General features: G+C 41.3%; 1 protein-coding gene and 4 long non-coding RNA genes across 5 annotated transcripts in view; 2 read left to right on the top strand and 3 right to left on the bottom strand.

Annotated features, from left to right (window-relative positions):
* LOC138945856 (ficolin-2-like) overlaps positions 1–25,382 on the bottom strand; it is a 34,543-nt gene that overhangs the window by 7,387 nt on the left and 1,774 nt on the right. The window contains exons 2-3 of the mRNA XM_070317374.1: positions 25,188–25,284; positions 16,242–16,409 (exon numbers count right to left, since the gene is read on the bottom strand). Of these exons, the coding sequence (XP_070173475.1) occupies positions 16,242–16,409; positions 25,188–25,284 (265 nt within the window). The remainder of the gene's footprint in view (positions 1–16,241; positions 16,410–25,187; positions 25,285–25,382) is intronic.
* Positions 1,330–3,569, bottom strand: LOC138946012 (uncharacterized). The gene is made up of 3 exons (XR_011449163.1): positions 3,395–3,569; positions 2,293–2,390; positions 1,330–1,605 (listed from the first exon to the last, which is right to left on the bottom strand). It is a non-coding gene; the product is annotated as an uncharacterized lncRNA (long non-coding RNA).
* Positions 3,693–6,033, top strand: LOC138946013 (uncharacterized). The gene is made up of 3 exons (XR_011449164.1): positions 3,693–3,868; positions 4,344–4,613; positions 5,339–6,033. It is a non-coding gene; the product is annotated as an uncharacterized lncRNA (long non-coding RNA).
* LOC138946014 (uncharacterized) lies at positions 6,433–8,211 on the bottom strand. Its single transcript, XR_011449165.1, has 3 exons — positions 7,954–8,211; positions 7,430–7,592; positions 6,433–6,942 (listed from the first exon to the last, which is right to left on the bottom strand). It is a non-coding gene; the product is annotated as an uncharacterized lncRNA (long non-coding RNA).
* Positions 8,302–10,381, top strand: LOC138946009 (uncharacterized). The gene is made up of 2 exons (XR_011449159.1): positions 8,302–8,477; positions 9,008–10,381. It is a non-coding gene; the product is annotated as an uncharacterized lncRNA (long non-coding RNA).

Here is a 25,382-nt window from a genome sequence, read left to right as displayed (position 1 = left end):
ATCGGACCGATATCGGACCGATATCGGGATACGATATCGGGTCGATATCGGATCCCAATATGGGACCGATATCGGATTTCAAATCGGGTCGATATAGGATTACGACATTGGGCCAATATTGGATATAGGTCCGATACAAAGAACCAAAATAAAACTATAATTAAACTTTTTATTAGAATTTTTTTTTCCCTCAGACCAAGATATCCCATATCTGCCCGATATCGGTCCGATATTGGATTCCAAGTTTGCTCATAAGATAAACGTTCACTTTTTACGTTAATTTAACGTTAAATTAACATTAAATTAACGTTCATTAAAACAAAACCATAATATAAAGTTAAATTAAAGTTAATTTTCGTTTACGGCTAATGTCAATTTTACCAAATAAAAAGCACAATACTGTATAATGGTTAGATTCAAGTTATTCAAACGTGTGTTTTTTATGTTGAGTGCAAACATAAAAAGAACCACACAAAAAAATATAATTAGACATTTTATTAGTAATATTTTATTTTTATTTTGGGTTGGTTTTTTAATTTTATTCTTATTTGAAGATAATTTAGCTTAGTCGTTTGTGTCTGCTGATGTTGTAATGTATATATGTACTTAAATTCAAGAAGTCCTATATCATATTTGACCGGATATCTCGCAAGACCAAGTGCGCACGGAAAAGATCCTGTAATCCATGTCAGAGTTCGGTGGGTTATAGAAACACAAAAATACCCAGCATGCTTCCTCCGAAAGCGGCGTATGGCTGCCTTAATGGCGGGATAAAAACGGTCATACACGTAAAATTCCACTCGTGCAAAAACACGAGTGTACGTGGGAGTTTCATCCCACGAATCCAGAAGAAGAAGAAGAAGGAAGTGTGCATGCTAACATGAAACAAAACAAAAGACAAATAAATAAAACCATTAGAAATATGTTGTGAGAATATGTTCTAAACATTTATTCATCATTTCCATGACATATACTGTACATTAAAAAAAACACACACGATAAAACCATGATAAAAATGTCGGAAGTTGAATCAGTTCTAAAGTTTCTGGAAGTGAGTTTGGATACATGTATCCCACTTTTAGGTTCTGTACCTAGAAATTTACCAATTCTATTCCATCTTTTGGGTTTAAAAAAAATAGTCTTCGCACAGCTAGGTATCTTGTACATGTATCCGAATGATGCCAGAGACACAAGGAAAGATGAGGTTATTTGCAACACCACCAGCAGAGGAAGAAGTCATTCACTTTGCAGCAGCAGATAAAAAGAATTGTTGAATTTGAAGCAGGAGCAGAAACAGAAGTTGTTGAATTTGTAGCGTCATCTGCAGACAAAGAAGTTGTTAAATTTGCAGCAGACGATATACTTGTTAAACCTGCAGCAGCAAACGAAGAAGTCATTCACTTTGCAGCAGCACCAGACAACAAGAATTGTTGAATTCGAAGCAGGAGCAGACAGAGAAGTTGTTAATGTTGAGTTTGCAGCAGACGATATATACTTTTTAAATCTGCAGCACCAGCCTTGGAAAAAGTTGTTGATACAACCAGTGCAGACGATGGCATGTCTGCAATAGGAGACTTTGAAGATCTGCTCCAAATGCTATGACACCTGCAAAGACAGAGAATGCAACAATCTTAAAACATAAAGAATTCAGTGTGATTTGAGAACTTCAGTGTAAACACTATAATTATGTCTTCTTTGTTAATGCTCTTTACTAAATATAGAACTGAAGGTAAATAAGGTTTACATTGTCTTTGCATTATGCCAATATTTGTTGAATTTACTTGTGTGTATATATATATGCTAACTTTGATAGCATTCTTCTGTGTTTGAATGAAATGCTCTTAGTCAATGCTGCCTGGCATGGATAACAACCCCCCCCCTCCCCCCAACACACACAGAACACCTTCCCGAAGTTTTTTCCAAGACTAAGACTGAGTAAGAGTAAGGCAATAATATGTCAGTTGGACCTGGACTAAAAATATGTATAGGTCCAGATGTCCCGGCTACAACAAATTGTTCTGTCAGAAGACCTGTTATAGTTCTTTATGTCGAAATTGATGTGATGGTCGACCAGCCAAGATTTAGAACAATGCGTCATAAGCATGTATTAATGACCCCAGACCGAAGCCTGACAACAACACTGCCTTCTCTCATAAATGATTTTCAGTTATAAATATAATATGACTGCTGGAACATTCATCAAGCGTTAACGTGGATTTTACCTGCAAACACACACACACACACACACACACACACACACACACACACACACACACACACACACACACTTACTTGGCCTCAAAAGCCAGAATGTCACTTGTCAGGGTTGTAACTTGTAGTTTACATCCCTGTGAATGCTTTCTGGTATCCTCATGGTAATTCCTCCCACCCTGCAATGAAAGCATTGATGTGTGAGTTGCATTACAGTAGAGAACAGTGGTCAATCAAAACTTGTTTTAAGTGTCTTTGAAAAGACGATTTTCGAAAATGAGACTGTGCCAAAAGGTCAGGTGTCATGTCTACTGTCCCGAATGACACACGATTGCTGACATTTCACCATTGCCAACAGAATAAACAAATAAGAAATAGGTAGAAAATGAATGTGAAAACTGACTTTAATTGTTGATCAGTATTTTCTATACCACTAACAAATAATCTACTTGCACATAGCTGTTTGGCAAATGTATGTTGAATGGGACACACTGACATGAAAGTGGAAGATGTTTTTCCCTCTAGAGAAACTACATATCAAGTTACACTTTTTGTGCTCTTCCATTCCAGTTGGCAATCAATTGTTAATGCATGTTATTAGAAAAAATAGAACGAAAACAGATTAGATAGAATGAAAAATGTACTGGTGATGTCATTTGGGACATACTGACATGAAAACGTCACCTTTTGGCACAGTCTCAAATAACTCTCTTGAGATCTCTTATAAATGTTACTGTACAGTAATGGATTAGACCAGAAGCTGTGAGATTGAACAAATGTGTGAAAATGTGTGGCAATTATCAGATTGACAGAGAGAAATAAAATATCAGTGAGAGAGAGAGAGAGAGAGAGAGAGAGAGAGAGAGAGAGAGAGAGAGAGAGAGAGAGAGAGAGAGACAGACAGACACTAGACAGATAGACAGACAGGGAGAGAGAAACAGACAGAGAGACTGAAACTGAGAAAGACAGACAGAGCAAGAAACTAGAAAGACAGAAGGCAGGAAAGAAAGAGAAAGAGAGATAAATTCACCTTTCCAATCGTTATGCATGATATTGCTTTGATATTGGTGACTCTTATCAAAAATAAGTCAACAATCACAATGCCAACGGATTCTGAACTTATGTATGAATATGATTATGAATTTACAACACAAGTCACACAGTGAACTTGAAGTAACATTACCTGAAAGTTCCATTTGCCATTCGCTCAGCGTCATAAGATCTGTATTGTGTAGTCCTGATATATGCTGAAGTGCAGCATGTTATCTTATATCAGCAGACACACTGGCTTTGAAGTTGCAGGAGTGAACGGTAAAAATACAGTAGAAACTTTCTTGAGTTCGATTCGACAGAGAAAAGTCCGAGAGTACTGTCCCTTGGCGGCCCGACGGGAGGTCACTCAGAATTACTTGTCCGGCAGTTACTGAGTAAACAAATACACCACTAAACAGTTCCGCGGCCATTGCGACAGTGCGCATGCGTAGCATTTTTTCGAGTAAACAACGCGTCGTGCTAGCTTCTCAGCAACTTGAAACATGTGCGATTTGAGCGAGATTTCCATCCAGAAGGTGCGACTGTGGAGCTTTGAAGCATCGGAAACCTTGTCGTGTGTACGGAAAAAGAGTGTGGAAGGTGCACACGAGGAACTTGTAGCTAGGTAAGTTTTATTTCTTTCGTTATTTACTCTTTGCAATGAATGAATGATGCGATGTGTTGTTCATTCCCAAGACCGGTTTTCCGCCCTGTAACAGTGTAAGTTGTAACACTAACAGTACCTTAGTAAGTGCTCTCTCTTCAGATACGCTTAACTTTTCAGTTGATTAAAGTCAAAAACTTGAATAAGTGCCGTTGATCTGTCCACGGAATCTAACTTACTATGAAGCATAACTATATTCCGATTCGTGATGCATACATGTTGCGATAGTGTATGCTAAAGTTTTCCATTTTCAATCTGACGTGTGGGTAAGATAAGAAACAACAAACATGCATACTAAGTTGCCACTGCTAAGCTTACCTCAGGCTGAGTCAGTATTTTGTAAGTTTACATACAAAATGGTGATGAGGGGAAAAAAAAGAATGCCTTCCACAGGTGCGCAAAACTGTGATTTGATCTCAAGGCCTTTTTGTTTTAGAGCTTTTCCTGCTTTGGAACTTGGGAGATGGGATTCCTGTCGACCGTGAAGCAGACAATGCAGAGAGGGTGCTTCTTCATCGGGAGTACAAGCAGAAGTTGTATGTGAAAGGGTGCTTTATCCTGATCCATTCATCATCACAACTGGATTGAAAGGCAGGAAGATGGGCGATTCCTGTGGCCAAGCGTCTTCATCACCGGCTGCCTGTGAGTGTGAGCTCGACCGCATGCATCGCCTCGTCAACGAGTTTTAAGGAGGAAAGGCTTACAGGTAGGAAACCTCTCTACTTTTTTTAAATAAATCATATTTGCACTTTACTTTTGAAAAAGAGAATGGTTCAAGTTGCAAGATGGTTGTGCGGCCTAACAACATTTTGGTTTCAGTGAACAGGGAATGTGTCAAAATCTGAAAAACCAGCATACTAGAATTAATACACACTAAAATTATGCCTGTGGCTGTCATATACATATAATTTTAAAAAAAGTGCAGTGATACTGATCGTGATACAATTAATCAGCAATGACTGAACAGACTTTCTAAATTCAGGGATGATCAAATCATCTGACTAGAGGCCAGGGGCGAGTACAAAAAATCCGCTGTGCTAGTTAAAACCGCTTGGCAACTCGCCTGTTTGGCTAGTGAAAATTCTTGTCAAATGCAACACTTCTGGTTGTATACTCTAGTTTCAAAACGTTATATAAACAATGCAGTTATAGCAACTGTGGTTTGTACCCGGCAAGCAATTCTTTTTGGTGGACTGGACTTTCTTGAAATGACTCACCTGTCTGGCAAGTTAAGATTTTGAGATCTGGCCATCCCTGCAACTGTCTTAATTTTGCAATGCTCTTCATGCAAGTTGCACTCAAATTTGTGAGCAATTTGTTATGTACAACTTGGTAAATTGTCCTAAATGATGCTTTACTAAAGTTTAGTAAAAGTTGTTGTCTCCTTTCTCTTTCTCATATTGATTATTTTCTTTTTTTCCCTTTTGGCAGTGTTTTGACCATGTGCAACAGGCTGCAAGTCATTTTGGAGGAGGAAGCCCCTGATTGCATCTTTGTCAAAACCAAAAAGAGACTTCTACGTGTCTCCAAGAGTCGGCCATCACAACCTCCTGTTCCCAAAGTAATTCCACAAAGTAAACAATCCTGACGACTCTAATTTCAACAATTTGTCAACTCATGTATAAGCTTTGCCAGATCCAGGCATTAAGCTCTACTCTTTACACATGTAATGGGCAGAGCAACATAGTTGAACAGCTGCTTCGTTTCTGTAAGTTTTCAGCCTGAAAGGTAGTAGGGTGGGTCGCATCTAAAATATAAATGTTTGTCTTGTCAAACCTATGTAAATTTTCCTACAATTTAAGACTCCCTCTTTTTTTGTACTGGATTTTTTTTTATCAGATTATCGTTTGTAGTTCTGAAAAGGAAGGTTCCTGTGTACACCATTATAGATATGACTTTTACTGTACTACATGTGTGTTTTTGGTATATAAATATATAAAACTAGATATCTTTCTTCCCAATATGTTCATTGCCAAGTGGATGAAGTCATCAGATTTGATCTGCTGCTAGTGATAACGTTTATCAACATAAGTAAAGTTTTTTGAGCTGACTGTATTGTGTGCATTTTGTTTGCAAGTGCTGATATGTTTGACTTTGTGCTGTAATGCTTTGTCTTGTCTCTCATTCTCCATTTCAAAGTACGAGAACTCAGATTTTGTTCTGACACACTCATTGCATCATACAAACATCAATAAAGACACACACAAAAAGTGAGCCAAACAAACATTTTTCCTCAGAACATGTTATGGTATGCACAGGGGAAATGAAATGGAGAGAAGACTGTAAACCAGTCTGTAAACCAGTAAATTTTTTAAGGTTGCTCTTGGTCACTCTGGTGACATGTACTTTATTCTACCTATATTAGCGAAACCGATAGGCTAGATCCTCAAGGTCTAATCCTCGTCTCTGTTGCATAAACAACATCTCATCTATACTATAACGTTTAGGGTCAATACTCATTAGTTGATCGCTAAAAATTCTTGTCTTTTTAGAATTGTTGACTTTTTCCTGCCATCTTCTTGTTACAAAGGGCCTAGGGTGACACTAAAAACATGAATTAATTGGAAGAGACTGGTCGTGGCTATACCAGTCCAATATGATATGTTCTGCGAGAAATAAGATTTCTGAATAAACATGGATTTTTCCTGTCAGCGTTCTTTTTCTTAGCCATGTTTGTAATCTGTAGTTTGAACACACTCACTTGTCTCTTCAGTCTATTGTTCTCCTTAGTCAGTTTAATCATTGCAATAAGATTGCGCATAACGGGTGTGCATTAAGTTGGCATCTGCTTATAAAAAAAAAACTATCAACAAATAAGCAAAAACAAGAGCACCCAGAAATGTTTCTGTTGCGAATTGGTCTTGTTCAGGGCCAGAGTCACACTTTTCTGGCAATCAACTAGGTGCACCATTCCTCTCCCTTGATGATCCTTGGGCCTGGCACGCCTCAAACTGGAATTCCAGATCTCGCATTGCCCATTTTCTTCTGCCTAGCCGGTGCTCTGGTCGAGGTATGTCTATCAGCACTCTTGCTGTCTGAAACATTGCCAAACAGGGTTCATTTTGTCAGTATTTATGGTAGTATTACATCTTCATGCAGGGTTCTCCACATATGTTGTCCGTTTGGGTTCAATGCCCCCAACTTCAACTTATAAAGGTGGTCATTTGGACCCACTGTAGTCATTTTCAGTGCAAAACAGAACTCCCTCTGTGAATTCCCCGGTACACTTGTTTTTGTTCCTTTGGCTTCTATGGAGAGCTCTCCTAATGTTGATCAAATCGCACTCTAGAAACAAACCATCCACATAAAACTTAGCTTGGCTTCCCACATTCATTCTTGTTCAGATTTCAGAACACACGAACAGACGAAAAGTCAATTAAATCACTCAAGCTGTAAGGCATAGACACATCATAGTGATACTAGGAACAGCATGTGTGAACAAATACATTCAACACCTTCCCATCTTCTTTACTGCGTACACACACAAAATATAACAAGAAAGTTATTTTAAAAAAAACTTACTATGTGTTGAAATCCAGGGTATCCCAAGTCGGCAAAACCCTTGCATCTTTAGCAGGTGAAAAAGCTTGTGCCTTCCGTCTGCTGTTGTGTCTACACGGCTGATGAGTCGAATCCACTTTAATCTCGTGCTGGTTTCTTCTTGTGTGTTGGATGCGGATGCAAGCTGTTGAAAACAGACAGATCCATATCAGATTTAACAATTTATGGCTCTACAAAGCAATGTTTTATTGCTTTTTAATCACAGCCATGCTCTAACAACATGAAGTAAAACAAAAAACCAAGAAACGTAAACACACTGACACAGAAAGTTAGCCACATTTTTTGACCTCATGCACGGCAGATTCAAACAAGTATTTCATGCAGTGCCGGTGTGCAGTTTTTGCAACGTTCAAAACTGTATTAATGCAGGTCTAGCTAAACGGTTTTGTAATCATGCTATGGAATTTGCAGAAAAAAACAATAAATCGCATGAAAGTCAGGCAATAAAATAAGATGATCAAGAACTGTTACAGTGTTGCGCTTACCTGAACAGTGGTTGGCATGAACACCAGTGTCACCACAGACTGGTGTAGAACCTGGTGAATTTTGCAAAGTTTAGCTTTCCATTTTGAAGACGGTAGCTTCCGTTGTCACAATCGATCATCGGGCAGTGACATGCCATTCAGTTAAAATCGATAATCGCTGAATTTACATCGACAAAACAACAAAATGAACACAAGTGTCTGACTCGTCAGTCGCAGGACATACGCAAAGCTGTGTTGCAGACGATTTGTTTCCTCGAAAAAATGACACAGCCAATGAGAGGCGTCTGTGCGGTCACGTGATTTTCCTTCTTTGTTCCATGTAAACGTCGGAACTGTTTAGTGGTGTATGGCGAAATGCGTTGGGAAGATTGAAAACTGGCAGTTGCTAGAGCACTATGTTATACAACATCAGAAACGATCCTGACTGGACAGTCCAATACTAAGACAGAAGGAGGAAGACAGAACTGGACTGGTTTCAAGAGTGTTCCAAACAGTCGATCATCATGCATCACGTAAAACGTTGAGTGAGTATCGCCTATGCCTATGGAACTTGGATTCGTTGGAAGATAGTTTTGCTAATTATTGAGACTTGATGTATTTTTTTCTCTTGGAATATATGAGACTAAAAAGTGTGTTTGTTTCTTAGGTGTGTGTGTGTGTCACTGTGTGTGTTTGTGTCACTGTGTGTGTTTAGGTGGTTGCTGATTTTCTTTATTGTTGTTGTAAAAATAAAATGGTGATTTTAACTAAGAATCCTTTTATGGTTCTGTTGTGCATAATAAACAGTTTTTATTCTTTCAGATTTATAAAAAATACCGGTCTACACACACACACACACACACACACACACACACACACACACACACACATTGAATGTAGACAAATAAATCTGCCAGTGATGGAAGAAATGGTGAAGAACAAATGAAAGGTGAGGGAGGTTTTGCAGACAGCATGTCTCCTTATGAAAGCACAAACATGTTCATACAATGTCAACATTTTATATGATCATCATCTTGTTGCGTCATACTCATAACGGTTAATCTTTTTACTGCAGCTGGCCGTGAGGAAGCGCCATATTCAAACCGACAACAAGCAATTCGAACAGGTGCTTGCGAAGTGGTTGACAGGATTGTCGGATCGTCTACATGGTGGGAGGATGTCGAAGATCAACACAGAAAACGAGGACGAGGACTAAGATGAAGATGGTAAATAAAATTAGTGCTAATGTGCTGACAGCCAGCAAGGAACACGCCTCTCGGATTCACTCTCTCTTCATTTTGTGTTATTTTGCCTCTACATGATATAATGCCTCTACATATATATGATATAATGCCTCTGCAAGGATTCCCTAGGCCTACTGTTTTGGAACAAATGCTATGTGCAATTATGTCGGAGAATGGGCTGACATCGTTCAATACCGACTGTTGTGGCGACTGAACAATGGCGATACTGCGTTTTTGAAGTTCGACAAAGGCGGCCATGAAAAAGTGCGTCGGTGGTGCTACGTTGTGTGTCTCCAACTTTCAATCGCAGCTGACAGTGTCAGATTCAGGCTGTATGGTGCGGAGTGATGTTGTTGCGAGTGACGCTGATAGGCGGAAGGTGACAGACGATGCCAGATATGACGGAGACAAAGAACATCAATGGTCTAACCTAGCTGATATGTTACAGAGGATGAGCGAGGAAAGCACCGTGAGGATAAAAGAGATGGTCTGAACATTTCCCGTTCTCCACCCTTGTGAAGAATTGGAGCGTAACAATCATTTGTTTTGATTATCATGACTGGACAGAACCGTTGCGTGACCAGTCCGTTGTTTGTTGCAAATCGAAAGACTTATTTAGTTATAATTGATTTCATAACTGGTTATCCGTTTGCGACGATTTTCTCGTCTCCTTTGTGTTCATTTGATTCATGCGTTTTGTGAAGTTATTGTTATTTCCCTATTCCAAGGGGGCTATCGCCTTATGGAATTAAATACTTTGACTTTGATGGGTCACATGAATCGTGACACTCCATAATTATTCGGTGGGGACCCATTGGTTAGTGGTCTGCTCTGCAGTGCTGTGAGTCATGGGTTCAAGCCCGTCCTTTGGCAGCAGAGTGGATGACATTTCAGTGGATGAGTTATCTTATCACAAGGTCAGTTATTAATTGTATTAACTGTTGAATTTTAATTGATAGTTGTAATTTGTTTATGTTGCATTGGTAACTTATGTGTTTTCAATGATACAGTTGGTTATTAAATTATTCTCATTCTGCCTTTGACTCACTTTCATTTGTACTTGTGTGACAATGTTTATCAACTACTTCATCTTATCATTTCTGTCTCCTTTTAAATTTTCTTCTGTTCTTGGGCCAGAAATCTAATATTTACGGATTACAGCAAGTTTTAGTGCAGGTCAAAGACGAACAAGTGCGAAAGCAATTGCCAAGCATGAAGCATGTTTTCATTAGTCAAGAAGTAAAGTCAGAGGTTCAAAGATGATCAGATAATTAATGCCAACTATTCGCTGGTTTTGCTTCATCGACTCTGCGGGCAGCTTCCAGGAAACCAAAGTTTTCAGGTTCCGGGGGAAGTATGGTTGCAAAGCTGAAACTTAAAGGAATTGACGGAAGGGCACCACCAGGGCACCATAGAAGGGCACCACCCTTATCGGTTCCCGATATCGGTCCATTATTGGTTCCCGATGTTAGGCCGATATCAATTCTCTATATCGGACCGATATCGGACCAATGTCGTAATCCGATATCGACCCGATATCGTCCCGATTTGCAATCCGATATCGGTCCGATATCGGGATCCGATATCGGTCCGATATCGGGATCCGATATCAAAATGATATCGACCCGATTTGCAATCTGATATTGGGATCTGATATCGGGATCCGATATTAAGCCGATATCGATTCTCTATATCGTACCGATATTGGACCGATATCGGACTGATATCGGACCAATGTCGTAATCCGATATCGACCCGGTATCAACCCAATTTGCAATCTGACATCGGGATTTGATATCGCGCCGATATCGGGATCTGATATGAGGCCGATACCGATTCTCTATATCGGGTCGATATCGGACCGATATCGGACCGATATTGGTCCGATGTCGTAATCCAATATCGGTCCGATATCGACCCGATTTGCAATCTGATATTGGGATCTGATATCGGGATCCGATATTAAGCCGATATCGATTCTCTATATCGTACCGATATCGGACCGATATTGGACCAATATCGGACCAATGTCGTAATCCGATATCGACCCGGTATCAACCCAATTTGCAATCTGACATTGGGATTTGATATCGCGCCGATATCGGGATCTGATATGAGGCCGATACCGATTCTCTATATCGGGTCGATATCGGGTCAATATTGGACCGATATCGGTCCGATGTCGTAATCCGATATCGGTCCGATATCGACCCGATTTGCAATCCGATATCGGTCCGATATCGGAATCCGATATCGACCCGATATCGTATCCGATATCGGTCCGATATCGGACCGATATCGGGGTGCTGGCTGGGTTCTTGCCTGGCTGAAGAACCCTACGAGTCAATCTAAAACAGACGACAAGTAATGGAAAGCAGTCTGCGGATAAACATATCAAACTGCTGATGAAAAAGTGTGTTCATCCCTGCCCTGGATAAATGACATCGGGCTGATATGATGACAGCGTGGCAGCGTTCACGCGAAAAGAATTTTTTCAGATTATCGCTTCTACATTTTATTGCACGTAGGCTACTTGCCACTTGGGGCAGATCTGAATTTCACACTGGAAGATGACAAATCGGTCTTGTGAGTTGAGAACCACATGTTCTTTGCCGACAGAAATCACGATGGGACAAGATGCAGATTGTGTTGAAGAGATGTTTGCAGATTATCGCATCTAAATTTTATTGCTCAGATCAATGCACGTAGTTGGGGTAGATCTGAATTTCGCAAGGGAATGACACATCGGTCTTGTGAGTTGAGAACCACATGTTCTTTGGCGGCAGAAATCACTATGGGACAAGATGAGGATTGTGTTGAGGAGGTTAATACTGATTGACTTTAGATGAAGAGTTTCTAGACCTGGTTTTTGTAGAGAGGCATCATGAATGATGATATCCTGTTTTGTTTTTTTTAACGTTCTTGGTGACAACGCACCAGAATCGCACGAAGATCGAACTCTCGAAGAAAACAAGTTTATCGCTGAACATCGGAAATGTGGAAGTATTGCTCTTCCTGTCTGATCAGTCTCCCCGTTAAATCTACAGGCTACATTATTTATCAGGTAACTTACCAAACCGGAGTGTGTGTGTGTGTGTATGTGTGTGTGTGTGTGTGTGTCAGTGTGTGTGTGTGTGTGTGTCAGTGTGTATGTGTGTTATGGTGTGTGTGTGTGTGTGTGTATGTGTATGTGTTTGTGTGTGTGCCGGATTACCACCATTAACGCATCCTTTTGGACTTTTCTACGTAACCTTACTATGCCCGCTAGCTGGCGAAATTTTTTTTCACACGTCAGTTGCGGGCTTTCAATCTTGAAGGCTGGTTCCGAGTAACTACGAACGTAATCGGAAGTTCCGATGTTTACCAAGTCAAAGAGCCGAGTCGAATCCTTGCGTCATAGATCTCTGCGTCATCTTTATGCAAGCATCTTCGGAGATTTCAAAATGTTTTCTGTGTGCAACACGTGTTCAACGACAACATCCAATACGGATATTTTGGATGTTTTGAAGGAAAGAACTTTTTTTTCTTGTCGTAAAACTGAAATACATCCTCTAATTAAAAAGCATGCACGCGTATAGAAGCCACAAACCGTATGCATACTGGCACACCGTCGCTGATGCTGGTGCTGTTGACTGTAAACTGTTACAACTTAGTCTATAGATCTAACTGAACTTGATCACGTTAGATCATCAGTGCTATATTATTTTGTAGAAACTAAAAAGGCACTCGGAGTCCAGTAACAACATATTGAAGTATCTGTGAATGTGTTTCTGGCAATTAAATGGGAACTCTGAGGTCAAGAGGTCTTCTGCTGCAGTGCATGGTGTCTAGATCTGGGTTTTGTCACTTTTGAAATCTTCCACCGAGGCTGATGATACTGCCTGTGGTGGGAAGGCGTTCCACTCGCCAAAGGTGCGAGGGAAGAAAGACTGCTGTATGATGTTCTGCAGGCTGGGAGTTTGTAAGCCTCAGCAGGGATTGAGCGAGTGATGAGTGCAATTCTTTTCGCTCTATCGTATTAATTCACACATTGACCCTGCAGCAATGACGATCATCTCTAGAATGCAATCGCCAAAGTTCGTAGCTCGGATTGCATTCATTCCAGCGCTACTGTGTACTGGGTTAGCGAGACACGAACGACAACTCTAATCAATAAGCATCCGTACACATCGGAAATTCCGTTTACGTTCGTAGCTACTCGGAAATAGCCTTCGGGATTGAAAGCCCGTAACTGACGTGTGAAAAAAAATTTCGCTGCCCGCACTGTGATGAAGAGGGATAACTCAACTTGGTATCGAACACTATTTCTGAACACTGTAACCACTTTAGCACTTTTAATTTCTTTTTTTCTGTCTTCCAAGCTTTAAATTCAGCTTATAACATGAGTAAAAAAGGTTTTCTTTCTGAATTCACCAGTTAAATCACTCTGTTGGGTGTTCTTTTTTGCTTCCCTATTTCTGTTCTGAAGTTTTTGATCATCTGACTACCTTGCTTTCCTATTTGGAAGATAATATGCACTCTTTTCTGAAGAATGGGTAGGGGGTAGGGGTAGTAAAAGGATCACAGTTCAAGATTTTGCGTGACAAGAGGTGCGTTTCTTTTTACTGTGATGAAGAGGGATAACTCAACTTGGTATCTAACATTATTTCTCAACACTGTAACCACTTTTGCACTTTTAATTTATATTTTTCTGTCTTCCAAGCTTTAAATTCAGCTTATAAAATGAGTAAAAAGGTGTGTTTTTTCTGAATTCACCAGTTAAATCACTCTGATGGTTGTTCTATTTTGCTTCCCTATTTCTGTTCTGAAGTTTTTGATCATCTGACTACCTTGGTTTCCTATTTGGAAGATAATATGCACTCTTTTCTGAAGAATGGGTAGGGGGTGGGGGTAGTAAAAGCATCAAAGTTCAAGATTTTGCGTGACAAGAGGTGCGTTTCTTTTAACTGTGATGAAGAGGGATAACTCAACTTGGTATCTAACATTATTTCTCAACACTGTAACCACTTTAGCACTTTTAATTTATATTTTTCTGTCTTCCAAGCTTTAAATTAAGCTTATAAAATGAGTAAAAAAGTGGGTTTTTTTCTGAATTCACCAGTTAAATCACTATGTTGCATGTTCTATTTTGCTTCCCTATTTCTGTTCTTAAGTTTTGATCATCTGACTACCTCGCTTGTCTATTTGGAAGATAATATGCACTCTTTTCTGAAAAATGAGTAGGGGGTGGGGGTAGTAAAAGCATCACAGTTCAAAATTTTGCGCGACAAGAGGTGTATTTCTTTTAAAATTGGTGAAGAGGGATAACTCAACTTGTTATTTAACACTATTTCTGAACACTGTAACCACTTTAACACTTATAATTTATGTTTGACTGTGTTCCATGCTTCAAAATGGGCTTCAAAAATGGATACACAAGGTTTTTTTTTCAAATTCACCTGTAAAATCACTATGTTTGATGTTCTATTGTGCTTCCCTATTTCTCTTCTTCAGTTTGTGATCATCTGATTGTTTTTTTCTTAACATATTCACAATACAATATCACAAAATCTTCAGCAGGGTTTGCGTGAAAAAATCTCATACCTATGCTCAAACTTCAGTCGTTATCTCAAAATTTTGCGCGACAAGCTCTATTCATTTTGTTTTTTCCTGATAAACAAAACACTGAACTAACATAAAAACAAACCTTTAAAACTGCCTAACCACTTTGAAATATGGCCTCAGGTGTGTTCTCCAGCCTTAAGGGCATTCTTATAGAGTGCTGAACTTGAAAAGGTCCGTTCTTGTTTAGCCAAAACTGCTACCGGTTTCGAGCTGAGAAGCTCTCATCAGGCAGTCTCATGGCATAAAACAGAAAAATTCCCCAACTTCTATGCAAAAGAGAAAACCACATTAATTTTCTGTGGTAGGCTCTCTGCATAGACGAGAATCTCCCTTTGATTCCCCTGTAACTGCCAGCGAAGAGTAAGAAAAATAAATTTGAGGTATCAGCAGCTGCTCTTGGTTGTTGAAGCAACATAATATAAATGTATAATTAGAGCGCTGCTAAAAATGCCAAAATGTGCACTCGATCGCTTGTACTTTTGAAGAAAAGTTAAATATAGAATGACGTCAAGAGCGAGAATGCAGAGAAATTATATCATGAGCAAAGGAGGTCATCCTTTACTCTGTGTGTGTCTCCGCCGCCTACATTCCAACGTGAAATTTTGAAAGCAGGGAGCACACTAGAGGTAATGGAAGAGGTTTGATTCTCCAGTAGGCTGTCTGTGAAGAGTTCTTTCTAGATCTAATTCTTACCCCCTTCCCCCACCTCTTCCATTACCTCTAGTGTGCTCCCTGCTTTCAAAATTCCACGTTGGAATGTAGGCAGCGGAGACACAGAGTAAAGGATGACCTACAATTTTTCTCTGTTTTATGCCAAGAGACTGCCTGATGAAAGCTTCTTAGCTCGAAACCGGTAGCAGTCTGAGCTAAACAAAAACGGACCTTTTCAGGTTCAGCACTCTATGAGAATGCCCTTAAACGCACTTCGGTGACTTCTCAATCCTTTGAGGTTGTAGAACTCTCCTCGGGTTATTCTTGTTCAGTGTTGCAATCGGCTCCGAAAGGGTTTGATTCTCCAGTAGGCTGTCTGTGAAGAATTCTTTCTAGATCTAATTCTTACCCCCTCCCCCCACCTCTTCCATTACCTCTAGTGTGCTCCCTGCTTTCAAAATTCCACGTTGGAATGTAGGCAGCGGAGACACACAGAGTAAAGGATGACCTCCCTTGCTCATGACGTAATTTCTCTGCATTCTCGCTCTTGACGTCATTCTATATATATTAACACACATACACACACACGTACATACACACACACACACACAAACATACACGCACACCCGCACACGCGTACACACAGACACATACATACACACACACACACACATACACACTCACACACACACATACACACACACACACACACACACACACACACACACACACACACACACACACACACTATTCCCTTATCTTGTCAAATGTTCTACGAAACGTGTATAGCCCCTTTTTTTAGACACATACCAGCATTTCCTCCGGTGAAGTTGTCATAGTGCAAAGTAAAGTTGTTGTCACTACCCTCCACGTAGAACCCGCTATATGTCGCATAGCCTCGAGTCTCATTCCACATCTTGAGGTCGACCCGCAGCTGGTAACGCCGTGAGGTGGTCAGGTTGTGCAGCGCGTCCAGTCCTGCACATAGAAAAGGAAACATTTAAAAATATGTCTCGATGATTCGTCACGTCATTGTTTGGTAACGCAAAGTTCAGATATCAAGTCCCTACACTCTGGAACTCACTTCCCCTAGCGGTCCGCCAGTCTCCTTCACTACCATCATTTAAGATTAAACTGAAGACTCACCTGTACAAATCTGCCTTTTACTAAAATGAACAAAGTAATTAGGACATTGAAGCTGTGGTGTAATGTGTGCATGTGACTTGTGAGTGAATGTGCTGAATGATAAGTTTGCTTGTTGACTAGTTGTTAGTTGTTTAATTTGTTGCCCCACAGTCTATGTTACATCTTCGTTCTGTTTTAGATCTGTACGCTTTTATGTGAGTTCTGTTTTATTGTCAGACTTTGTGTAACTATGTGTCTATTACTTATCTTACGTGTTTTTTGTGGTTTTTTTCTCATCTTTTTAAAAACAATTTTCTAGATTATTTTATATAACTATACTGTTCAAAAAAAGAAACGCATAGCTTGTAATATTTGGTTAATTTAGTTATATGGCTACAAGGATATCCACCAAACTGCAGAAAATGTTTATCTGGTCGTCGACCTTTCGTCCATTGCCACAAGTGAGCTCTGCACGTGACGCATGCGTTATCAGTGGCTACAATGTCAAAATTGCTCATTTGGCATGACCACTCGTCATGCTTCAGTGTAATCTCGTGAAACTCGGGGAATATTGAGCTCTCACCATGTCTTCCAAAACCCATAAAAGCGGATTGTTCGCCACAAAGAAATCAGACGACAATTCAGCGACGAAAGATGGCCCGATTGAGCAGAGAAGACCGCCAAATTGCATTGGGTCGTTTACAAGCAGGCCAAAGTCAAAGTGCAATCGCCAGGCACTTCCACGTGTCCCAGAGCACCATCAGTAGACTGTGGGTCAGGTTTCAAGCCACTGGCTCCGTTGCTCACTTGCAACGAGCGGGAAGACCAAGGGCGACAACTGCTGCTCACGACCGCTTCATACGGCTCCGCCACCTCCGGAATCGTTTCCTGTCGGCCTCATCTTCTGTCCAGGCTCTCCCCGGGCCACACCGATTATCGGACCATACCGTGCGGAACCGCCTGCATGAAGCTGGTTTGAGAGCTCGCAGACCTCACAGAGGAGCTGTCCTCACCCGCCGCCATCGCCAGAACCGAGTGCAGTGGGGCAACCAGCACCTTCGCTGGACCGTCCGGAATCACTGGAGACACGTGTGGTTCAGCGACGAGTCCTACTCAGACATGGGACTGGTCCGATTTTTATCGGAATTCCGATATTTTCCTTAGCTCACAGACCATTCTTGAGATCGATGCAAATTCGTTGAGAAAAAAAGGGGGGGGGGGGGGGGGTTGGTATGAACCGTTCAGCTGAAGCTGTCTGCGTCTGAAGTCAGTGCATTCGCACCCCAGCACTCGCGTGAACCCATAGGTGGTGGTATGAACCGTTCAGCTGAAGCTGTCTGCGACTGAAGTCAGTGCATTCGCACCCCAGCACTCGCGTGAACCCATAGCAGTATCATGGGTCGCGTTTGATTGGCTGTTGATCTCCGACGATTATTGCCGAGGCTTAATTATTCACCGATGGTTGTTTTGATTGGCTCCCGATCTCCAAACACCGTAGCATCCGATTCCATATTGTTTTGTCGGCTGTGGAAGCTCTTACGATCGACGACCAAAGTGTGAAAAACAAGTGGAAAGCCAACTGGCTGTCAGAAGAAGTGACTGTCACTATCAACAAGAAAGAAAGCGCCAGCTCATTGGCGACAGTATCGCCAAAATATCCATTCCCGGTCAGGCCGTGTGCACGTGGTGCGACAACGGCCACTGCGTGGTGAAATACGGACTTGGTCAAGTTGGTGGAAAAAAGGTGTTGATTCGTCACATTGAAAGCAAGAAGCACAGAGGGCTCTTGGAAGCATGTCTCTCTCTCTCTCTCTCTCTCTCTCTCTCTCTCTTTCCCTCCATCCTGTCTGCGCTGAGCCGATGACCCGCAGTTGCTGGTAGGCCTGAATAAGGAAAATTAACACCTCAACTCAAGGCAAAACAACCGATTTATAGATTAGAACCTTTTTTTTTTGGGGGGGGGGGGGGGAGGGGTGGGGTGGGGGGGGGGGAGAGGAGGTGCACTCTGTTCAGACATTGTAGCAGCTTCTTGATGAGTTATCTTGATTGCTTTTTGGCTCACGTAAGTGTAGCCTATGCGATCGTAACTTTGTCTGTCTGTGCGTGTGTATGTCTGTGGTAGAAACTTTAACATTTGAAGACGTCACATTATGGCGTAAGAGGGTTAGACGTCACGCGAAGGAATTACTGAAAGTCTCGGTCATTGTCATTTTGAGCGAGCCGAGACTAGTTGGCAGTCGTGTCCCTGTAAGTTACAGGCTACATGCAGACAGACAGATCTAGATCTATAGTGTCTCGCTTTCTTGCACAGTGTCACCTATGCTTACTGTGTGTGTGTATGTGTGACGGAGTGATTGAGTTTGTGTTACTGTTTGTCGATTTCTTACGTGAGCCTTGAAGGCTTCGCCTCTTGTTTTCTACATTGTCATTATCATGTGATTACAGGCACCTGTGGATGTGAAGCAAAATGTTTTGTTTAAAATGCTAAAACATATTATTCTTGTGGTTTTTATAGCTTTTTAAAAAGGCATGATCTATTTTTTTGCTATCAGGAGAGGCCCCAAAATGGCCTTTATAATTCTAAAAATCATTTGCCCCTGGACCCCACCGGGGGCCTAAGCGGCCCCTGGACCCCGGCTTAGTTTCCTACTTTTTGAACATTTCCTGGTCTCATGCCTGCCTACTTCCTGCTCCAGCGACATGATTGTCGGAGGAGGGTCTACCGGAGAGTAAACGAACGTTACGCGCCCAACTGTGTGGATGAGGCACCCGTTCATGGTGGTGGAGGCGTCATGGTGTGGGGGGCGATCAAAACCGCTGGAAGGAGCACCCTGGTGCACGTCCAAGGGCGCATAACTGCCCAGCGATACGTGGAGGAAATTCTGCGCCCACACGCCCTTCCTCTTCTGGCTGACCAGGATGCCATATTCCAGCAGGACAACGCTCGCCCGCACACAGCACGACTCACCACCCAGTTCCTCACCGACCACCATCTCCAGGTGCTTCCCTGGCCAGCCATGTCGCCAGACATGAACCCGATAGAACACCTCTGGGATGAATTGGACAGACGTGTGCGCAGGCGAGAAGAAGCGCCGGCAAATCACCGCGATCTATTGCAGGCACTTCAGGAGGAGTGGGACACCATTCCACAGCAAGATATCCGGCATCTGATCCAGTCCATGCCCAGAAGGTGCCGGGCAGTTGTTGCTGCTCAAGGCAGTCACACCCCCTACTGACTTGACAGCCTCGGCACCCAATCGTATTGATTGACTGATTGATTTGAAGATGCAAATGAACTGTGTGTGCATTCAACTGTGTCCATACCAAATTTCAAACAAATAATCTAAATATTGGATTTTCTGTTAATTTTTTCGAAAAATAAAACAAATTTTGCAAGTAGCAACTATGCGTTTCTTTTTTTGAACAGTATATAAGGCACAAAAAAAAAAGAGGTCTGTTTACGGTAACATAGGCCCAAAAAATAGGGTCGGTAGGTCGGGATTTTTTTTAAAATTTTTTAATTTTTTTTTTCCTCCAAAAAACCATATTTGTACGTTATTTTGCAAAAAAAAACAAGATTTTTTTTTTCTCCCCCAAATACAAAAAAAAAGTCTAGGGTCGCGCGAAAAAACTAGGGTCGGTCGGGTTACCGTAAACAGACCTATTTTTTTTTTCTATGAATTGTTTTTAATGCTTGTATGTTATTTCCTACGAGGAAACTCTTTATTATGTAAAATGTTGAATTTTAATGTCGAATGTAAAGCGCCATGAGACTGCCATTTGGCGGTGAACAGCGCTATAAAATAATGTTTTATTACACCCCCGGTATAGGGGTGTGTATAGGTTTCACTGGATGTGTTTGTTTGTTTGTGTGTTTGTGTGTTTGTGTTCGCATATAGATCTCAAGAATGAACGGACCGATCGTCACCAAACTTGGTGAACAGGTTCTATACATTCCTGAGACGGTCCTTACAAATATTGGGACCAGTCAAACACACGGTTAGGGAGTTATTGGTGGATTAAGATTAAGAGTGACATATTAATGGTCAAAGGGAAATAACCTTCTCAGTTGGTGGCAGTGAGAATGGTTATTTCCCTTTGACCAACGGGGGTGTTTTTCCTACCTCGACGTACCCTTTCGCAATGGACCCTGTGTTTACATTCTGACTTCTGACTTCTGACTTCTGACTTTTGACTTTTGACTTCTGACTTCTGACTTCTGACTTTTGACTTTTGACTTTTGACTTTTGACTTTTGACTTCTGACTTTTGACTTCTGACTTCTGACTTCTGACTTCTGACTTTCTCTCTTCTGACTTCTGACTTCTGACTTCTGGTAAGGACGGGGGTGTTTTTCCTACCTCGGAGGAATTTCTTGTTATCATTATTATTATTATTATTATTATTATTATTATTATTATTATTATTAAAGTTATTGAGACATCCCAGTGCACTAAGGGATTTATAGAGCAAATCGAGAAAATTCATTATTGAACGAAGCGCATAGCGCTGAGTTCAATAATTATTTTTGAGATTTGCTCTATAAATCCCTTAGTGCACTGGGATTGTTTCAATAACGATATTGTCAGTACCGCCATAGAAAAAAGAAGATTCCAAGCGCACATTTTGCAACGCGCATTTGAATAGGCATAACTGTGTGGTCAGGTCGTGTACAGTAAAGATCTACTTTTGTGTGGGGTGTCTCAAGTGTGTCGTGCTTTCGTCACACGCATTTTAATTTCTGTTGGTAAATTCCAGTGTAGCGTTAATCTGAACAGTGATGATCATTCAGAGAGACCTCATTTGAACTCGGAGAAAGGGCTGTGCTCTTCATTATTTGCGATTCGAAACCTCCAGTCGAGCTTCGACGGATTGACTGTGCGGAGTGACTCCCCTTGAATTGACTCGAAGCCGCGGGACTCGACGGTTCGCACATTTTCAAAACAAATGTGGCATATTTCTCGTGTTGTATCTTCACTCATCGGGGAGTCTGATACTAAATATGAACGGTAAGAATGCTCTGAACCCTACACGTATTATATCCCCATCGTTTTTTCGTTCACATTTGCCCAACATGTTAATTTGCTGAGCGGGGTTTATGTCGTCTGCTAGGGCAATCAAACCACTGCATGCAGTCTGCACTGACTGAGTCTGCACGCACGAGGCACGCTGGTAATAAGTCTTATAATGGTAAGAACGTTCTGAACCCTACACGTTTTCGATTACGATTGTTCTTGCCTTGAAATAATAATTCGGAAACCATTCATTTACTGAACTGATGCAGTCCGGGTATTTCAGTGTAGTCAGTGCGGCTACGTATGACAGAGTCGATCGAGTCAGTCTTCCAAACTGGTCTGAGCTGGTACGTTATCAGAATAACACTTGTGTTTTCTGCTAGCGGGTGGGAATTTTATATTAACTCATCATTTGGTACATGCCACTAACACGATGAGAAGAATCTATGCAAGTCGGCGAGAATTAGATGCACAGCGGCTTGTATTTTTAGATCAGGCGGCAGCCGCACTGTGGCACAGGCACATGCAATCTGTCAGAAAAAAAACCACTTCTGCTTTAATTGAGAAGCAGGGAATTTATGGTCATTTGGTATTGTGGAAAATATAAGCTACATGTCAGTAATTAATTCTGAGGATGAGAGCACAGTCTTGCTTAGGTAAAGGGCGTAAGAATACGCTCTGTGGAAAAGTTAGCGCACTCCAAGAGTGCGCTAACAGTTTTAGCGCATCGCCATTAGCCAATCAACTGGTTCACATCAGTCATGTGACACCAGTACTTACTGACAATTATTATTATTATTATTTAAGTTATTGAGACATCCCAGTGCACTAAGGGATTTATAGAGCAAATCGAGAAAATTCATTATTGAACGAAGCGCATAGCGCTGAGTTCAATAATTATTTTCGAGATTTGCTCTATAAATCCCTTAGTGCACTGGGATTGTTTCAATAACGGTATTGTCAGTACCGCCAGATAAAAATGAAGATTCAAAACGCACATTTTGCAACGCGCATTTGGATAGGCGTAACTGTGTGGTCAGGTTTGTGTCACGGATCTACTTTTGTGTGAGCTGTCTCAAGTGTGTCGTGCTTTCGTCACACGCAAACTCTTGTTTTAATTTCTGTTGGTAAATTCCAGTGTAGTGTAGCGTTAAGCTAAAAAGTGATGATCTTTCACAGAGACCTCATTTAAACTCGGAGAAAGGACTGTGCTCTTAGTTATATGCGATTCTAAACCTTCATCAAACTTTGACAGATTGACTGTGCAGAGTTTTGCCCCTTGCCAAGGTCGACGGAAAGCACATTTTCAAAATAAATGTGGCATGTTTCTCGTGTGGTATCTTCACTCATCGGGGAGTCTGGTACTAAATATGAACGGTAAGAATGCTCTGAACCCTACACGTATTATATCCCCATCGTTTTATCGTTCACATTTGCCCAACATGTTAATTTGCTGAGCGGGATTTATGTCGTCTGCTATGCAATCGAACCAATGCACTGAGTCTCATTTCAAAAACAAAAATTGCTCGTCACGTCGCACTGAGTCTGCACGCATGAGGCAGGCTGGTTTGTTTGTTTGTTTGTTTGTTTGCTTAACGCCCAGCCGACCACGAAGGGCCATATCAGGGCGGTGCTGCTTTGACATTTAACGTGCGCCACACACAAGACAGAAGTCGCAGCACAGGCTTCATGTCTCACCCAGTCACATTATTCTGACACCAGACCAACCAGTCCTAGCACTAACCCCATAATGCCAGACGTCAGGCGGAGCAGCCACTAGATTGCCAATTTTAAAGTCTTAGGTTATGACCCGGCCGGGGTTCGAACCCACGACCTCCCGATCACGGGGCGGACGCCTTACCACTAAGCCAACCGTGCCGGTGGCAGGCTGGTAATAAGTCTTATATATGGTAAGAACGTTTTAAACCCTACACGTTTTCGATTCCGATTGTTCTTGCCTTGCAATAATAATTCGGAAAACATTCATTTACTGAACAGATGCAGTCGTATTTCAGTGTAGTCTGCTACGTGCTGATCTAGCTGCTACGTTATCGGAATAACACTTGTGTTTTCTGTTAGCTGCTGGGAATTGTATACTAACTCAACATTTGGTAATGTGGATAATAAGCTACATGCCACTAACATGGCATAATTATGAGAGGAATCTTCGCAAGTCGAAACTGAAAAATTAGACACAGCGGGTTCTATTTTTAGATCAGTGGCAACTGTGGCACAGGCATCTGTCAGAAAAAAAACCCACTTCTGCTTTTAATTGAGAAGCAGGAAATTTATGGTCATAATCATTGGTATTGTGGAGAATATAAGCTACATGTCATTAATTAATTCTGAGGGTGAGAGTACACTCTCGCTTAGGCAAAGGGCGGAAGAATACGCTCTGTGGAAAAGTTAGCGCACTCCAAGAGTGCGCTAACAGTTTTAGCGCATCGCCATTAGCCAATCAACTGGTTCACATCAGTCATGTGACACCAGTACTTACTGACAATTATTATTATTATTATTATTATTATTATTATTAAGTGCTGGACGGACCCATATCTCTTGGTGTGAAGGCATGCTGAGTTCACGAGGGATTTATTGTCTCTTGGAGTCATCAAACCCTTTTTTTTTTAACAAGGAAACGAATCAAACGAGCACCTCTGACCACGATCCGACAAAAAAAACATCACGGCCCTTGGGTTTTTTAAAGACAAAAATCAAAACACTATAAATACGTCAAGCAGTGAACGATGTTTTTGACGTCATCCTTTCTGAGTCACGTGGTGTATTTGTCACCTGCAATCGTTTTCCCATCACCATGAGATCAGACGTGTTTATTTTGTATTTTGAATACAGTGAAAGCAAAAATCAGTTGACAGCTTCACCAAGGAAACCTGTGAGCTAGTGGACAACGCCTGTGACAATGACGATGTCTTTGGAACAAGAACTTTAGCAACGCCTGCCAGTGCATTTTTTTCTAACGAATGCGTAAGTGTTGACAAGTTCTCGAACAATGCCTGATTACTTTACAGATAAATAAAGTAATTCAAGCATTTGGGATTTTATTTAACCCATATCCACCCAAAATATTTGGGGGGGGGGGGGGGGGGGGCAGTTATGATTTTTTAGTGGGTTTTTTTACTGAAAGGAGTACCACTAAGACATATCCGTAGTCGTTTGCCCCCCCCCAAAAAATTTTGTTCCTCGTTTTTGTAGAAGTTTTTGGGTGCACCCCTCTAGGGTGCATTGGGGGCAAATGACCACAATAACATTTTTTTAAGTGCACCCCCACAGGGTGCACTGGGGGCCAATGACCACAATAACCTTTTTTTTAAGTGCACCCCCACATTAGAACCTTGAGACGTTATGAAATTAAATAGAAAACTCACATTTTGTGGACATATTTCAGACAAATGAATTTGTAAAAACAGCTTTATTTTTTAAAGTAATTCAAGCATTTGGGATTTTATATAAGGGGTGCTCAACGTTTTGGCACGAGTTTACTTTGACACGTACCAAGCCAAAACAGAAACAGTGAATCAAACACGTATGGTTTTGTAGAAAATACTTTTTTTTACAAGTTTAAAAAAAATTATCATTTGTATAATTTTATGACGAACCTAGCCAGAAGTTGCCCTCTAGGTTACCAAATCCATTGCGATATTCCGCCCAATTCCGGTAGAAGTCCACAGAGGCGTCATATCTTCTCTGAAAGACCTGCAAACAAACAGCGGTATTAGTGAGTTGACGCTTGCGTGCATGGGTGTGTGTGCATGGGTGTGTGTGTATGGGTGTGTGTGTGCATGGGTTTGCGA

The sequence above is a fragment of the Littorina saxatilis genome, linkage group LG13 (assembly GCF_037325665.1).
Source record: "Littorina saxatilis isolate snail1 linkage group LG13, US_GU_Lsax_2.0, whole genome shotgun sequence".
NCBI lineage: Eukaryota > Metazoa > Mollusca > Gastropoda > Littorinimorpha > Littorinidae > Littorina > Littorina saxatilis.
Note: the sequence above shows the minus strand (reverse complement) of the source record. Positions and strands in the feature narration are given on the sequence as shown.